Source organism: Cucurbita pepo, chromosome 1 (assembly GCF_057944985.1).
Source record: "Cucurbita pepo subsp. pepo isolate OVF chromosome 1, ASM5794498v1, whole genome shotgun sequence".
In the NCBI taxonomy this organism is placed as follows: Eukaryota; Viridiplantae; Streptophyta; class Magnoliopsida; order Cucurbitales; family Cucurbitaceae; genus Cucurbita; species Cucurbita pepo.
This window is the reverse complement of record NC_141798.1, coordinates 1,784,864-1,802,222: the sequence shown is the minus strand read 5'-3', so window position 1 is coordinate 1,802,222 and position 17,359 is coordinate 1,784,864. Positions and strand designations below refer to the sequence as shown.

At 37.6% G+C, this 17,359-nt stretch overlaps 4 protein-coding genes across 7 annotated transcripts; 3 read left to right on the top strand and 1 right to left on the bottom strand.

Annotated features, from left to right (window-relative positions):
- The first annotated feature begins 1,018 nt into the window (after positions 1-1,018).
- Positions 1,019-4,717, top strand: EGY3 (ethylene-dependent gravitropism-deficient and yellow-green-like 3). 2 transcript variants are annotated; one of them, XM_023661184.2, is made up of 6 exons: positions 1,020-1,756; positions 2,024-2,221; positions 2,541-2,765; positions 3,170-3,408; positions 4,003-4,157; positions 4,238-4,717. In XM_023661184.2, the coding sequence occupies exons 1-6, from the start codon at positions 1,205-1,207 to the stop codon at positions 4,591-4,593; spliced, it is 1,725 nt and encodes a 574-aa protein (XP_023516952.2). In that variant the 5' UTR covers positions 1,020-1,204; the 3' UTR covers positions 4,594-4,717. The 2 variants fall into 2 exon arrangements, with proteins under 2 accessions (XP_086973889.1, XP_023516952.2); XM_087117763.1 differs by lacking the exon at positions 2,541-2,765 and having other exon boundaries at positions 1,019-1,756.
- A 69-nt stretch (positions 4,718-4,786) lies between these two features.
- LOC111805918 (F-box protein SKIP22-like) lies at positions 4,787-6,820 on the top strand. The gene has a single exon (XM_023691216.2). It carries the CDS (start codon positions 5,096-5,098, stop codon positions 6,464-6,466), a length of 1,371 nt encoding a protein of 456 aa, XP_023546984.2. The 5' UTR covers positions 4,787-5,095; the 3' UTR covers positions 6,467-6,820.
- A 1,115-nt stretch (positions 6,821-7,935) lies between these two features.
- LOC111794469 (tubulin alpha chain) lies at positions 7,936-10,561 on the top strand. The gene is made up of 4 exons (XM_023676506.2): positions 7,936-8,178; positions 8,931-9,165; positions 9,258-9,628; positions 9,720-10,561. Exons 1-4 carry the CDS (start codon positions 8,086-8,088, stop codon positions 10,371-10,373), a joined length of 1,353 nt encoding a protein of 450 aa, XP_023532274.1. The 5' UTR covers positions 7,936-8,085; the 3' UTR covers positions 10,374-10,561.
- Positions 10,562-11,992: 1,431 nt separating this feature from the next.
- On the bottom strand, positions 11,993-16,537 carry LOC111794456 (uncharacterized). Of its 3 annotated transcripts, XM_087124393.1 has the most exons (5): positions 16,208-16,344; positions 14,943-15,183; positions 13,988-14,211; positions 12,274-12,381; positions 11,993-12,155 (listed from the first exon to the last, which is right to left on the bottom strand). In XM_087124393.1, exons 2-5 carry the CDS (start codon positions 14,953-14,955, stop codon positions 12,033-12,035), a joined length of 468 nt encoding a protein of 155 aa, XP_086980519.1. In that variant the 5' UTR covers positions 14,956-15,183; positions 16,208-16,344; the 3' UTR covers positions 11,993-12,032. The 3 variants fall into 3 exon arrangements, with proteins under 3 accessions (XP_086980519.1, XP_023532257.2, XP_023532263.2); XM_023676489.2 differs by lacking the exon at positions 14,943-15,183 and having other exon boundaries at positions 16,208-16,536; XM_023676495.2 differs by lacking the exons at positions 12,274-12,381; positions 14,943-15,183 and having other exon boundaries at positions 16,208-16,537.
- Positions 16,538-17,359: the final 822 nt, after the last annotated feature.

Here is a 17,359-nt window from a genome sequence, read left to right as displayed (position 1 = left end):
TCTAGGTGACGGAGAACAATTTACTCGGAGACCACTTTAATCGTAAAAGATGAAATTCAATCTATTGGACAATATTTTAGAGATAATTTTTGTAACGTCTACTCGTATTGCTTTTATAACATACCATAGCTGTTAACTCGTACGTTCACATCTTAAAATTTGGTTACTTTTCTCGATACTTTGTAATATTGACCCGATTTTATTCTTTTACGGGCTCCTCCCATGTAATAAAGTTTAAAATTGGTCAATTAAATGAGTTTTTTTTATAGATATGGAATGAGATTTAAACATAATATTGCTTTAAAAAAAAAAAAAAAAAAAAAAAAAACATCAGCCAATCAAGTCAATCCCAACCACCCAAACTAGATAAAATCAAAGTCAATTATTTGATTTTTTTGGATCAATTATTTGCTTAACACTGCCACCTGGCAGCTTTCGGGAAGTTAACAATATTTTCGTCTTCGAGGACACGTGGCAATCATTTGACGCCGGTCATATAGTTTTCATACGTTGTCAAAATCCAGTCCATCCCGTATCTATAGTTTAATATATTTATTTAAAATACCAATTTTCTTTTTATAATAAAGTCCGTCTAAAATATAATATTATTATCTTAAAATCACAAATTTATAGATATTTTTTTAGTTATTAATAAAAAGTACTTGAAAATAAGTTCAAACTTCAAATAATAATAATAATGAAAAAAGTTAGTTAGAGATATTTTTATTAATTAAATTGTAGTATTCTTATCTACTTCAGAATTTCAATTTAAATAATAGTCTAAAATATTTTTATACATAATTTATATTTAAAAACTAAAAATAATTTTATTAAAAGATATTAAAAAATAGAAAATAAATTGTAAATTAAGAAGGTAGGGACTTGTAAGAGAGTGAGCTGAGTTATTAACTCCCACTAAGCACTGTTTACATCGTTAATCAGAGATTAACATCGACTCGGATGAACAGCAAAACAGCTCGAAGAAATTCGCCAGTGAAAAATCTACAAATTTCATTTCAGCCGCACAAATTTTAGTCTCATGTCCCACAGATTTCATATGAATCATCGTGTTCTCCATTCTTCTCCAAGATTCTAGGCCCGTCTTCTAGTACTTCTCCGATCTTTTTATTTTCCTCCGTTACTCCATGGATTTCTCCATCTCCAACCTCGAACTTGAAACTTTCGATTTCGAACCAGTTCTCATATGGCCGCTCTCTCAATCGCTTCAAATTCATGGCTCATTAGTTACAAGGAAAGGCCCTATCGAAGCCGCTCAATCGCCAAGCCTTATAGTAAGAGTCCACTAGGGCGTAAAACTGAGGGATGCTTCCTCACAGTTTCCAGACCGATTGCAAGAAATCGGTTAAGATTCTCCGCCAGAGATGATTTGGAAAGTGAGCCGTCGTCGTCGTCGTCTTCGGTCGCGGTGGTTTCCGATGAGCGGGAGGGCGGAAACGACAGCGAGAAGGCGGAAGTGTCTGCCGGAGGAGATGAGATTGAAGAGATGGAGAAACAGCAGGAAATGGATTGGAAGACGGACGAGGAATTCAAGAAATTCATGGGAAATCCTTCGATCGAAGCTGCTATAAAGCTGGAGAAGAAGAGGGCGGATCGGAAGCTGAAGGAGCTTGATCGTGAAGGCGCCGATAATCCGATTGTAGGATTGTTCGCTAGAATTGCACGCGAAAATTTGGCAAAAGAGAAAGAGAGATTAGAGAAGGCCGAAGAGACATTCAAGGCTCTTGATCTTAACAAGGTATGCATCATTTTCTCTCCATTTTTTATGCGAAATATATGAAGGTAGTTGCCAAATGTTAAAGTATCATATTGAAATAAAATACTACAAAAATAATTGTAATACTAAAGAACAAAAATTACAAAAAGTATCATACATTAAATTTTCCATATATATTTTGTTACAGACGAATTATGTGCGTTTATTTGGTCCCTAGAACAAAAATTTCATGGTACGAACTGAGCCTTTTGAGTATGAACGACATTAAGGAACTTCTTTAATTTGCAGTTAAAGGGTTGCTTTGGATTCAACACATTTTTTGCAACGGATGTTCGTAGATTTGGAGATGGAGGTATTTTCATAGGGAACTTGAGGAGACCCATTGAAGAGGTGATTCCCCAGTTGGAGAAGAAGCTGTCCGAGGCAGCAGGGAGGGAGGTAGTCCTGTGGTTCATGGAAGAAAAAACTGATGACATTACAAAACAGGTAGAATCCAACTCTACAACACCATAGTTTCATAATGGAATGTAGATATCTATACTAATCTACTGTCAACATATACACGAGAAATTCGAGCTCAAAGGAAATGGTTCATGTTATGGTGACCATGTACCTAAATTTTGATCGTGTACTAGTTACCCTGACAACCAAATGTACTAACGTTAGACAGTCATACGATTATACGGTGAGCTATAAAAAATCTTAACAAAATATCGAGATGATATCAATAGAAAATGGGTCCTTAACGTTCGATTGTTGTCGATAGTTAGATCTTTCGCTTACGTGTTGTTGGAATGTGTTATAGGTCTGCATGGTGCAACCCAAGGCAGAAATAGACCTTCAATTTGAGTCTACAACGCTGAGTACTCCATTGGGGTATTTTAGTGCAATAGCTTTGTGCGTTGCAACTTTTGGGACTATTGCTTTGATGAGTGGCTTCTTCCTAAAACCTGGTGCTACCTTTGATGACTATATAGCTAATGTTGTTCCCCTTTTTGGTGGCTTCATCTCTATCTTGGGAGTTTCAGAGGTATACTTTTCTCCACCATTCTCTCCATGTATTTTCGATTAGCTAGTTAGAATTTGGGAGGATTCGTAATTTAGAGTAGGGTCGTTCTATGTTCAACATGTATGGTGGAGGTTCGACATTTTGGTTGAAGATCTGAATATTGTTCTTTTGACAAATGGTTTCCATTTTCCTTCAAAGGCTTTGTGCAAGATTGAACATCTTTTGGAGATGCCCCAAATCTTATGTGAGATCTCATATCGGTTGGAGAGAGGAACGAAGCATTCCTTATAAGGGTGTGGAACCCTCTCTCTAACCGACATGTTTTAATAAAACTTTGAGGGGAAGCTCAGAAGGGAAAGCCCAAAAAGGACAATATCTACTAGCCGTGGGCTTGATTTATCTCACAACGGGCTTGTGATTTGCAGATAGCAACGAGAGTAACAGCAGCTCGTTATGGCGTGAAGCTAAGCCCTTCTTTTCTTGTGCCTTCCAATTGGACGGGATGCTTAGGAGTGATGAATAACTATGAATCACTACTTCCAAACAAGAAAGCACTTTTCGATATTCCAGTAGCACGAACTGCCGCTGCATACTTAACGTCATTGGCGCTTGCAATCTCTGCTTTTGTGATTGATGGTGGCTTTAATGGCGGTGACAATGCATTGTAAGTTAAGCCTTCTCTAGTAGTTTAGCCTCTCTCTATGATAGCGAGCCTTTTATTCTAACAACAAGCTGGGGCGTATATAAGGTTTTAACGTCTGAAAACTCAACCATTAGATTGTTGACTATCCTCAAGAATGAATTTGTGATATCCCACATTGGATGAGGAGATAAACGAAACATTTTTTATAAGGGTGTGGAAACCTTTCCCTAATAGGTACGTTTTAAAAACCTTGAGGAGAAGCTCGAAAGGAAAAGTCCAAAGAGGACAATATCTGCTAGTAGTAGGCTTGGACTGTTACAAATTGTATCAGATGCCAGCGAGGACGCTGGGCCCCGAAGGGGGTGGATTGTGAGATCCCGCAACGGTTGGGGAGAAGAACAAAACATTTTTTATAAGGGTATGGAAACCTCTCTCTAGTAAACGCGTTTTAAAATCCTTGAGGGGAAGCTCGAAAGGGAAAGTCCAAAAAGGACAATATCTACTAGCGGTGAGATCTGTTCATAGTGATTGAAAAAACTTAATCCAGAAAACCTTTATCAGAGTGTGAGATCTGTTCTATTCAGTTCTTGATGATTCAGTTTCCTTCATTTGCAGGTATATCAGACCCCAATTCTTCTTCAACAACCCTTTGCTTTCTTTTATCCAGTTTGTTATAGGACCTTACACAGATGACCTTGGCAATGTCCTGCCCTACGCAGTGGAAGGTGTAGGGGTCCCTGTGGATCCCCTTGCTTTTGCTGGCCTTTTAGGTACTTCCCATCTTCCCCACATGAACACATTGCAAACCTCATTACAAGTCTCTTACACTCCTCCATGTTCTTTTCTACAGGGATGGTAGTCACATCTTTGAACTTGTTACCATGTGGGAGGCTCGAAGGAGGCCGCATTGCGCAAGCCATGTTCGGGAGAAGCACCGCAGCCCTACTGTCGTTTGCTACATCGCTCATACTCGGTATTGGTGGATTGAGCGGAAGCGTCCTATGTTTGGCATGGGGTTTGTTTGCAACGTTCTTTCGAGGTGGTGAAGAGATCCCTGCAACCGATGAGATCACACCGCTAGGAGATGATCGGTATGCTTGGGGTGTCGTCCTTGGCCTCATTTGCCTCCTCACCCTGTTCCCTAATGGTGGAGGTACATTCTCGAGTTCGTTCTTTAGTGATCCATTTTTTAGGGGTGACATATAAAGTGTACATACAATTCTCACTTGCTAATAGTCGAGAGAACACCAAACTGACTCTATGAAGAAATAGAAGCCACGTATTTGTACATAAAAATTCTAGTCATCACATTACTCTAATTTTAATATAACTCTGATAGTAAAAATATATATATATAGTAAAATAATAATAATAATAATAATGTTCTTGGAAATTTGAATTTCTACCATTATATTTTATAATTTTTAGAAATAATTTAAATCTTTATATATTTCATGAAATTGCATAAGGTTATAGTTTGGAATTCCTCTTATAAAAGGAATACGGAAGATTCCACTACGTTATACCGCGAAATAAAACAGAAATAACGCTAAAAGCGGTCTTAGCGGCACAGAATATATAAACCAACGAACTCAACGAACCGCTTCATTTCTTCCTCCCAAGAACGAATTTGAAATCGGCGATCTCCCGTCCTAATAACCAGATTTGAATCGGAAGAAATCCTGTCAAGAAAGGGCCAGATTCAGCCATGAAATTGCGGCTGAGATCCCTAGATTTCCAAGAGACCGTCGGAATTGAAGTCCCCGATCAATGCTCATTCGAGCACCTGAAACATACGCTCCTCCAAACACTCTCGCCTTCCGTTTCCGCCGATCCTCTTCATCTCTCTCTCAATCAAAAAGACGAGCTCCAAGTATCATCGGAGGAGGATTCGCTCTGCTCCATTGGTATTACTTCCGGTGATCTTGTTTTCTTCACTTTTAATTCTTCTCAATTTCCCCCTCGGGGAGCGAGATCGATTCAATCTTCTCCAGGACTTCTTCCTGATGTTTATCCACAAGATTCGTCTTCGTCGCGACCGCAGGTTGAAGGAGAGCAAATTCAGGGTAGCGATTTTGACCTTAAAGAACCTAGGTTGGAGAAATTTGAACCTGTATTCATCGGACCCGAGTCCTTGGATGCGGAAGCAACTACCGGTGGCATGATCGAGGAAGAGGAGAAAATCTTGGAGTCAGATTCCGAAGAAATGAACGCCGAGGATGAACCGATCGGAGATGTGGAAAAGAAATGTTCAAAGCCGATTTTCTTGAGGAGAGTGATGGAGGAGGAGTTAGGCTATGGTGATTGTAATGCTCACAAGCTTTTATTAACTGCCGTTCACGCTGTACTCTTGGAATCTGGATTCGTTCTGGTTGATCCTATTTTAGGTTCTGAGATTGGCCGTATCCACATGCCGGAAGACTGGCCTTCGCGATCATTTTCGATCTCACTCCGGTACACTTTACCTCAACTTTTGGCCGAAGGAGGCAAAAACTCCATTAAAACCGAGGTAGTTTTATTGAAGTTTCAGAGTTTGGGGAACTTTCTTAATGTTTATGGATCTCTTAGCTGCAGTAAAGGATCAGATGTTTATAGTGTATCTTTGGATGAAAGAAAATTTACACCCAATCTTCTTTCGATTTGGATGGATCCAGTGTCCAGCCACATAATAGACGAACACGAAGAGAATCCAGAGAGGCAAGTTCTTGAATTCTGGAAGATAGTGAAGGATGCTATTTCATTCCCACTCTTGATTGATCTCTGTGAAAAAACTGGCCTGTGTCCTCCTTCAAGCTTCATGCAACTTCCAGAGGATTTGAAGCTGAAGATCTTGGAGTCTCTTCCTATTGAGGACATTGTAAGTGTTCAATATGTGTGTACTGAATTGCGTCAATTGGTATCCAGTAATGAGATATGGAAGGTGAAGTTCAATCAAAAGCTTGCTTTAGGGGAGGGTGCTGTTCTTCCAGGAAAGAAAACGCCGGCATCGCGCAAACCCGAACATAGACTTCCACGACGAGTTGCTCGGATTCCGAGGCGAAACGCTTTCATGTCGCATTCTCGTTTGAGAGGACGATGAGTAGTGAAATCTGAGTTCCATTTAGGCAGGATTTTGCTGCAGTTTTGGGTGTTTTAAGCGAATGGAATGAATGAAAGTGTAAGAAATCTTGCCATGATGGAGAGATATCAGGTTAGGCCATGGATCTTTGTGTATCATGGACCCCTCAAATATCTTGTTTTTGCATATAAGAAATGATTTTGACATGCCCTCCCTAACCAAGGAGTTATGTTTAGGGCGTGAGAACATGGAGGGGTCCATGATAAGAAACATTAAATATCTATGGTTCCCTATCCTCAAAATCTTCCCACGTGGGACAATTATAAAATTTTCGAAAATATATTAAAAATTCCCGTAGATGGAAATTCAAAATTTCGTACTTTATATTTGTTGTCCGGTTAAAAAGTGATCTATCCCGTTTTCACATCGTACCTCTTCATGAAATTTATAATTCTATTTCTGTTAATTCATTATTACGTCGAAGGCCTACGGGTCGTGAACTTCTTTTCTCGGAGAAGAAGCAATGACGGTATTTAGGGAATTAGCATTGGCTAACTCTGTGCCAGCAGCCGCGGTAATATAGAGGATGCAAGTGTTATTGATTTGGACGTAAAGCATGGCTTTTTAAGTCCGCCGTCAAATCCCAGGGGCTCAACCTTGGACAGGCGTAGAGAAATTTTTTGGTGGAGCGGTGAAATGATCTGTCGGTGTTCTTTCTGACCTCTACGCATTTCACCCAACAACCGTGAAATAAAATGTAAAAAACAAAAAGGGTTGACACTGGATTAACAACCACCAACATAAAATGCAAAAAAAAAAAAAAACAAAAAAAAAACAAAAATAAATAAAGTTAAATTTTAATTTTAGTATAAACTTATTTATAGTAAATACGAATTGAGTAAGTAATTTTTGTGTTTTTGACTAAAAAACTAGATATATTTAAAATTTTGTGATGTTCTAACATTTTTTAATGCTGTGAGCTCAAAAATAGTTATAATTAACTTTAATAGCTTTTAAAGTGTAAATTTAATTTTATATTAATAGTTTGTAAATTTTAATTTGGATTATATTATTTGGACTTAATTTAAAATGGATGATTAATTATTCTAAAATTTTAAATTTAATTGGATGTTTTCCATTTTAAAATTATTAAAAGCGTAAAGAAACAAATTTAAAGGTTTTAAAATGAAAACTAATTTAATGAAGTAATAGTACAAAGTGCCAACCAGGGCCAGCTGTAAGGACCAGATCCAAGCCCACGGCCCGGCCCACGAAATCGACCCATTACCCGCCAATAACTCCAATTCAAATTTTGAAAAAGCGAAAAAGGCGAATCTCCCTAACCATGGTTAAATCTCAACCAACCAGAGTAAACCAACTCAGGCTTAGCTGCCGTCCAGTTGTCCCCACAACGGTAAAAAAATGTAAACCACTGCCCCTCTTCTTCCGTTCCATTCGGCTCTCACTATAAATACGCTTCTCCATTCATTTCCTTATCGTCTATCCGATCCAAAATAAGGGTTTCTAAGGGGAAGGCGTCTTCACAAACGTCTTTCTTCCTGTCGCGAGATATTTTATTTCTCTCCAGTTCCTTTTCAGATCTCTGTTTCTTCTTCTTCATTCCCCGTTCCTAAGCCAAAATGAGAGAGTGCATTTCAATCCACATCGGTCAGGCCGGTATCCAGGTCGGAAATGCCTGCTGGGAGCTTTACTGCCTCGAACACGGTATTCAGGTATCATTCTCTCTGTTTTTGTCCTTCATTCTCTCGATCTGTATGAAACTGTAGACATTTCTGTTTCTGTCTTTGATTTGGCCTGTGTTTTGTTTATTTTTTTTGGATTTACACGCGATTCGTTTAGTTTTCACTTCGTATCCTCTGGATCTGTAAGGAGCTGTATGCATCTCTGCAACCGTCCTTGTTTTGGCTCGAGTTTTGCTATTTATGTTTGATTTTTGTAGAGTCTGACTGTTTTCCTTCCGTTCACTCGATCTGTAATGAATGATCCGCATATCTACGCCTAGCGTTGTCTTGGCCGAGGTTTTGTTGTTCTTGAGTGTCTGTGAGTGTTTTATATGGCTTTTTACGAATTATTTGTTGAACTCCGTTTTCACAAATCTTCGTTATCTGTGTTATATATTCGTAAATCAGCTCGATCTCTGTTGTATTCTAGAGTACACTCCATGTATTATTTGAGAAATGGAATGTCGGTTGATCTATACGTCCAGATCTGGTAATGGAGTATATCTTAATGAGATTTGTGTGTACACTGTGTTTTCGTTGGTTCTTCCTGTATCCTCGTTACGTGCGTTTTTTTAACTTTCTTCAAATCCATGTTTTCAACAGAAGTCGCACTATCGCTTGTAGTATTCGGTGTTTGAACAATCATTGTAGTTATCTTTGTATTATTAAACAATCTTGGCTTAAGAAACTCCTTCGTATGTGTACATCAATTAAACTGACGGAAACGTATTTGTACTGTACAGCCCGATGGCCAAATGCCAGGCGACACCACTACTGGTGGAGGCGATGATGCTTTCAACACCTTTTTCAGTGAAACTGGTGCGGGAAAGCATGTTCCTCGTGCGGTTTTTGTCGATCTTGAACCTACCGTTATTGATGAGGTGAGGACTGGAACTTACCGTCAGCTCTTCCACCCTGAACAACTCATCAGTGGCAAGGAAGATGCCGCCAATAACTTTGCCCGTGGTCACTACACCGGTAATTACTTGATCTTGATTTCTCTTGATTTATGTATTAATTTAATTTAATCTTTTCATTCATTAACGTGTTCTCTTTATATCTTGTTTCAGTTGGGAAGGAAATTGTTGATCTCTGCTTGGACCGAATCCGCAAGCTAGCTGATAACTGCACTGGTCTTCAAGGATTCCTTGTGTTCAACGCCGTTGGTGGTGGTACTGGATCTGGTCTTGGCTCCCTCCTTTTGGAGCGTTTGTCGGTTGACTATGGAAAGAAATCCAAGCTTGGGTTCACTGTTTACCCCTCCCCACAAGTCTCAACTTCTGTTGTTGAGCCATACAACAGTGTCCTCTCAACCCATTCCCTCTTGGAACACACCGATGTTGCTGTGCTCCTTGACAATGAAGCCATTTACGATATATGCAGGCGCTCCCTTGACATTGAGCGACCCAACTACTCCAACCTCAACCGCCTGGTGTCTCAGGTAGCCATTTAACATTTCTCAGATCTGATCTTATTTCATACCATTAATAGCCATGAATTTTTGTTGACTTATATGTTCTGTATGATTTCAGGTTATTTCATCTTTAACTGCCAGTTTGAGGTTCGATGGTGCCCTGAATGTGGATGTGAACGAATTCCAGACCAACTTGGTCCCATACCCCAGAATCCACTTCATGCTTTCCTCATATGCACCAGTGATCTCAGCCGAGAAGGCTTACCATGAGCAGCTCTCAGTGGCTGAGATCACCAACAGTGCCTTTGAGCCATCGTCTATGATGGTTAAGTGTGACCCTCGACATGGTAAGTACATGGCTTGCTGTCTGATGTACCGTGGTGATGTTGTGCCAAAGGACGTGAATGCTGCTGTTGCTACCATCAAGACCAAGCGTACCATCCAGTTTGTTGACTGGTGCCCCACTGGGTTCAAGTGTGGTATCAACTACCAGCCACCAACTGTTGTCCCTGGAGGCGATCTTGCCCGGGTGCAGAGGGCTGTCTGCAAGATCTCTAACTCAACCAGCGTTGCTGAGGTCTTCTCCCGAATTGACCACAAGTTTGATCTCATGTATGCCAAGCGCGCCTTCGTGCACTGGTATGTCGGTGAGGGTATGGAGGAAGGAGAGTTCTCGGAAGCCCGAGAGGATCTTGCTGCCCTCGAGAAGGATTATGAAGAAGTCGGTGCTGAGTCGGCTGAGGGTGAGGACGATGAAGGAGAAGACTATTGAACAGATCTCTCATTGTTAGGAGTGGGTTATGTCTGTCCCCCTTCGTATGTTGGTGCTGTCTTTGTCTGTTATGTTTTCTTTTTCTTATTATGAAATGTTATCCTGTGATAATTGTTTCCAAGGCTTTTGTGAACAAACATCTATTATTCTCATTTTAATCAATTTGCCATTTTATTAATGGCTTGTTATTTTGCTCTATTGTTTTTTAATCTAAAGATTTTTATCTGAGTCTTCCAAAAAACAAAATGCACTCTTCTTTGGCAAATTAATTCCAAATCAAACCCCAAAATTGTGTTGTTTTTTAGGTCTTTATTACAAATGAATACTAATTTTGATAAATGTAATATGCAAATTATTTTAGTATGACAAAATTGAAAGTTCTACCTACCAGTGGGTGATGTAATTATCCAAGGGTCGGTCGATAATCTCTATCTCTACCACCCCCACACGACTACAGAATTAAATAAAAAATTATAAATTAAAAAGAAACTAGCAGAAGGGTGCAACTAATGACAGTTGAATCACAAGTTTCTTTATATAGTTTAATAAATATTTAAAAATTTATTTGATAAAATTTTCCTAAATAATCACATTTTATAAGGTTTTATCAAACTATAAAGACTAATTCTAACCATTAAAATTATATGTATTAAATTCTAAGTTTCAAAAAAAGAAAGAAAAATGAAAAAATATAGATACTAAATTTTAAGTTAACCAATAAAAAAGAATTCCTAAAAAGACCCACAAGAATACCTAAAAGTATAGAATGTAACTTTCAAAAAGAAAATGATGTTGGAGTGTAACTGTGGATTCCCAAAAAAGAAAGACCCACGCACACCTAAAAGGTTGCCTAAACGTGGTGTCCAAGTCAAGAGTCTCTTTTTATGTTCGATCTACACGAATTTAAAATTTTAAAATTCAATTAGAACATCAAAAAGCTCAAAACCCCCCTCCCAGCTTTCACAGACGAAAGCTAAAAGTAAAAAGTATAAAAAAAGTCACCTAATGCATTGAGAAATAAAATTATCCAGAAACTAAATGGGTAAATTCTACTAAAAAGTAAAAAAAAAAAGTCACCTAATGCCTTGAGAAATAAAATTACCCATAAACTAGATGGGTAAATTCTACTAAAAAGTAAAAAAAGTCACCTAATGCCTTGAGAAATAAAATTATCCATAAACTAGATGGGTAAATTCTACTAAAAAGTAAAAAAAAGTCACCTAATGCCTTGAGAAATAAAATTACCCATAAACTAGATGGGTAAATTCTACTAAAAAGTAAAAAAAGTCACCTAATGCCTTGAGAAATAAAATTACCCATAAACTGGATGGGTAAATTCTACTAAAATGTAAAAAAAGTCCTAATGCCTTGAGAAATAAAAGTACCTATAAACTTGATGGGTAAGATCTAGCCACAAAAAAAAAAAAAAAAAAAAAAAAAAAAGAAAAGAAACCAAATTGAGTATAGCTCGTCATAAAAGCATGTACTCTGAGGTCAGATATTGCAAGGACATTCTAGCTAAAAATCCTAACCAAAAAAAGTGTAAACAAGAAAATTCTAGCTAAAAATCATTTTCATATATACATATTATTGCAAGGACAGGAATCAATATAAGTAAGTAGCAGAAAACCAACCAATTAGGATTATAATGGGTACCAGTCAATTTACACGAGGAGCTATTTGTGAAATCCTCTCGTCTTCTAAAGGAGCATATGGATAAACATATGGTGGAGGAGATGGTGGCGTTTGGGTGCCGTCGTGAACAAAAGATGATCCAAAAAACTGCGTTGGAACAAAATATTTAAGAATGGTTAGTTTTCATCTAGGTCTTTGTAATCAAGCACAAAGTCTAGCTCCTCTTTAGTACTTGGATGTTAATCTGGAATTCAAGAAGCCTTACAAAGTATAAAGCAAAAAATAATGAAACAGTGATGACGATCAACGGCCAGAATCCTAAGAAAAATGTTCCTCCCAGTGTTACCAAAAGTTTAGCACGAGGGATCAAACCCTGAAACCAAATAAAACAATGTTAACCTTAAACATCTTCAAACGGTTGAGGATTGTTGGGAGGGGAGTCCCACATCGGCTAATTAAGGAGTTGAATAAAGATTCATAAGTAAGAAATACTATCTCCATTGTTACGAGGCCTTTTAGGAAAGTCAAAAGTAAAGTCACGAGAGCTTAGGCTCAAAGTGAACAATATCATAACATGTGGAAGGTCGTGATTACTAACACAAACTACAATATAGATGATTGAAAGATGATTGAAATATGCCTTAGAAATGATAATCACTTGAAATTGGAATGAAAAAGGAACGAAATAAGTAGAACAAATTGATGCCAGAATGTAGAAATTAAAGCAATCATATAGAAACTGTTCTCTCTTTTAGAAGTGAGCCAAAAAACTGCAACGAATGGATCACTCAGATTGTGTTCATTCCAGAACAAAATTAGAAATGAACTTCCCTAGTTTTTCCTAGGTTTTTGTTTGATAATAGAATACAGTTCCAGTGACATGTAGAAGGCTCAAATACTGCATACTTCAATTTCAAACCTCACTATGATGGATTCCGATTATGATCCTTTGCATGTCCAAGTAACACTTCTTTAAAAAAAAATCTACAAGTACGTTTTGTTTTTATAAGAACTACTAATACAAATGACTAATTATTTCTCGATTATCTTGGGCTTCATGTTTGATGGTGCTTTTCTATACCTATAGAAAGTAAATCTTTCTAATTGAGCTATAGGGATGGAGGAAAGTTTGTGGTTGAGACATAAAATATGTTCATCAATTAATTAATACAACTTTATGTTCAACCTAATATTTAGTTGGCAACTACTAGTAGTTTTATATTTTATAAAAGATACCATCATATCACCAACAAACAACACCCTTGATTCTGCTTTTGGCTGGTTGCCTTGGGAGAATCGATATCAAGGACTTATTCAAAATTGTCTTGGGTAGTTTGACTTCAAATGGTGTGATCTTTGCAAGCAGGCACATCAAAAGAGCATTCTCGGATGCATGTTTTCTGAGAAGCTTTGGTAGAAATTTTTCAATACATCTAGTGTATTATCAGGAGTATTTCTTTCATTTCTAATCACTGATGTGTGGATGAGAATTGAGATTATTTTCATCCTCTACCAACGAAGGAAAGGTTCATCAGCAGTCAGCAGGCGGATTACTTTGTTGCTGTTTGGAGTATTAAGTTAGAAAGAATTATGAGGATTTTTATGGGAAAGAAAAGATAATGGTAGGATGTTTTGGAGCTTGGCTCACTACAATGCTTTTCTTTAGGCTTTTTCTCCAGAGAGTTTTTGGTCGTCCAATTGTTTTGGATGATTATCAACTTTGGAGCCGGCAACTTATTGTAATTCTTTTTTTATAGATTCCTTAGGTCTTTAGCTTTTGGTTTGTATGGCCGGCCAGTCTTTCATTGTTCTTGGTGAATGGTAATAATATTTTCATTAATTGTTCACCAAATTCTGGTTATTTTGGTCACAACTCTTCAAGCAAGGAAACAATAGAAATCAAAACAGATCAGATATAATGAATTGAGAAATTTGAATAACTCATAAACTCGAATAAATAAAATCATAAGGAAATTAACCTCAAGGCCTTCACTGTTCAATTGCATGGAACGCTCCCTTTGATTGGATAGGCTCTTGCTAACTTCAGTTGAAACAGCACTTGTACCGGAGAAATCTATGTTTTCTCCCGTCGTCTCACCACCCAGTTCAAATTCAGTGCTTTTAGTATCCTCAAGCAAGGAAGTGGGAGTTATACCTCTCTTCTTCAGCTCCTTCATGAATAATGATTCTGGAGGTTCTTCTCCTGAAAAAAGTAATGTATAAAACCTTAAATTAACATAATCGAAGGTCTGAAACCGAAAACATTCTTCAATATATTCAACTCAAGTAATATACTGAATGCAAACACAAGGCTGTGATGGTTTTTGAAGGTGATGCATGTCCATTAGTAGTCACAAATGAAATGGGGAAAACATTTTACAACAGTTTGACTTATCCAAACTACCAAGGACGGGAAACAGAGAATAATATGATGACAAATAAGATCGGCAAAAGATTTCTATCATACCAGACCTCTACAGAGATCGTGGGAGCAGCCAAATAACACTTTCTCTAACCTTGGAAAACACTAGGAGTCTTTTGAAATTGAAAGCATTGTCCATAAGCTACAATAAGGTGATTTAACCAGTCACTAACTCAACAATATAGTCTTCTTGTATGCTACTTGTGGCAAACTTGAGTGGGAAGGTACGGCTTATGCATAAAAAAATGTACAAGAAAATAGTCAAGAAAAGAGAATTTTCAGGTTCCTACTAGAATTAACAAAAACTAAGATTCAGAACATGAAAGATTCCGACTATAAAGACCTACTAGTAGAAGCATTACTACTGAGGCAGATACAAACTTTCTTGGAACATCAAATCAGGTGAACTCTAAAAACTATGCTCTAATACGAAAAAGTTCTTCTATATGAATCGAAGAAGAAAGGCCAAGTATGAACATGGTAAGAAGATAATGCACTCAAAAGAGACTTGCCTGGAAAGTTCATGGAAGATAAACTTGGAAGACTAAAGAAACCATGCCACTGTTACGCTGGCTGAACAAATCTCTAATGTCCAAAATGGAAATGCTTCTCAGAGGAGCAATTCGACCTTTAGCAAGCTGTTCAAGCAATCTAAACAAGCATAGCCAGCTACCACTCCTAATACAAGTACGTGTACTAGAACTGTTGGTTTGGTACAGATATGTAGCTTCCTAAAAGCTTTAACTATAACAACTGGACCAATAAAAAAACCAGGGTTACAGATTCATGGTTAACACAGATATTGGTAGGAATTATGGTTTTATCCATCTACCAAGTGTTCTCTGGCTGAATAACCAAAACTAAGAAATGAAAGACCATCTGAATAAACTTCACCGTGCAACTTCCGCCTCTTCTAAGAAAGTTAGATGCCTCTCCTAACTCTCGCCTTTTGAAACTAAGCAAGATGAGCTCTATGATAATGAACATCTACTACCTTATTCTGTGGACTGTAGCACAAGCATGTGGCAAAACAAGATAGTACGAGGTCCATCCAACTATTCGTCGATTCGTCCCGAATTCTCTCGGTGCATTTGTGTCTCCATTTCTCACTTCGGAAATAAATAAGCAGAACGATGTCCACAATAACGAACATCAATTCATCAAGATATCCAAACAAGGAAAATGCACAGTGAATGAGATTTAAGGAATGACGGACGAATGGCTGGAAGGATCTTGTCTCGTACGATTTTTTCTACATGATTGAGCTAATATCCACAGAACAAGAAAATTCGGAAGTGACGAACAATCCGAACAACAAACTACACCACGCAAATTCTGCCTCAGCGAAGGCTTAAGCTACTTATTGCCTCTCTATCTCTCGCTCAAGTCTATGATCACTAGCATCAATTCATCAAGACATCCGAGCAAGGAAAATGCACTGAGAAAGATAAACCAGAAGTGACGAAAGAATAGCCGAATGAATGCTCGCACGATTCTCAGAAGAGCAAGATCATTCACGAGTGAGAGTGATGGAATATCCGAACAACATACACCATGGAACTATTGCCTCACCAAAACAAGTTAATTAGTAGCCTCTCGATCTCTCGCCTTCAATATAAGCAACACGAAGTCCATGATAACGCAAATCAATTCATGAAGAAGATCCAAGCAAGGCAAATCCACTGAGAACGAAAAAAAAAACACAGAACAAAAAACAAGACCGCAACAAGCAGAATCAGAAGAAGAAGAAGAAGAAGAAAAGCCGGCTATAACTTACCATTGCTTTCCTTATGAGCATCCTGAGCAGCGCAACAGAAACTCAACCTCCTACAAACGCAGCCATATCTCAAACTTCTCCGACGGCCATGGAACCGTACAAACCTCCTCGAGGAATCCAACTCCGAGAAGAACCGGCTCGATTGGACGCCAAAACTCGGCTGAGAGAACGAAAGAGGAGAGACAGTTGATTTGAGAATTTGCAGAGCAGCCATAGGTAGAACTAGAAGTAGAACTAGAAGCAGAGATGGAACTTTCTTCCTCACAAGCAATTCAACGGGAGAAGAAGAATAAATAGTTTCATTTTAGTTTTCCAAAAATAACAAAAACACAAAACAAAATGAAATGGAAAAAATTGGTACGGAATTTAGCTATTAAAGCGTATACGCATCCGCCATGGCGCATTTTAGCAAAATGTAAAATTAAACGCTGACGTGTAATGTGGGGCCCACACTGGCCTTTTTACTATGCTTTAAAATAATAATAATAATATAATTTTTTTTTTTTTTTTTTTTTTTTTTTTTTTTTTTTTTTTTTAAATGGGAGAGCTTGAATGAGGAGAGGCAAAAGAGGGGTATGCGTGGGGATAACAATGAATGATACACTTTGGCGTAGAGATTTCCACCACAAGGGGCGTTTCATTTACGACGTTTGGTTAGTTTGTATGTATGTTTATTTCGAGGTCTAGGTAAGGGTTAGAACGGTCAATATTTAATTAATATTATATTTATCGAGTAATGTTCGAGCGGATAAATTATATATGTACATGTGTTTGTTTGAATACTATTTTGTTTTCATTATTAACTTTTGAAATATTGTCGTGAAATTCTTTCGACTTTTAATTGTTATGTATATTTAGTGGACCTAATTGTTTTTAGGGTTTAGGGTCCCTATACTTTGTTGTGGACCTAATGGTTTTTAGGGTTTAGGAGGGTTTAGGAGCCCTAAACTTTTGTTATTTCTTCGATAAATGTTTAAGGTGTCTCTAAATAATATTACTAAAAATTGTTCGAGAATATTGCTTCTTTTATATATATATATATAGAAACAAATTATTTGGTATGAGATTAATACATAAATTGTAAATTGCTATTATTCATTAATTACTTAATAAATATTTGAATAAAGAAATTCAATTGATAGTACTTTTTTT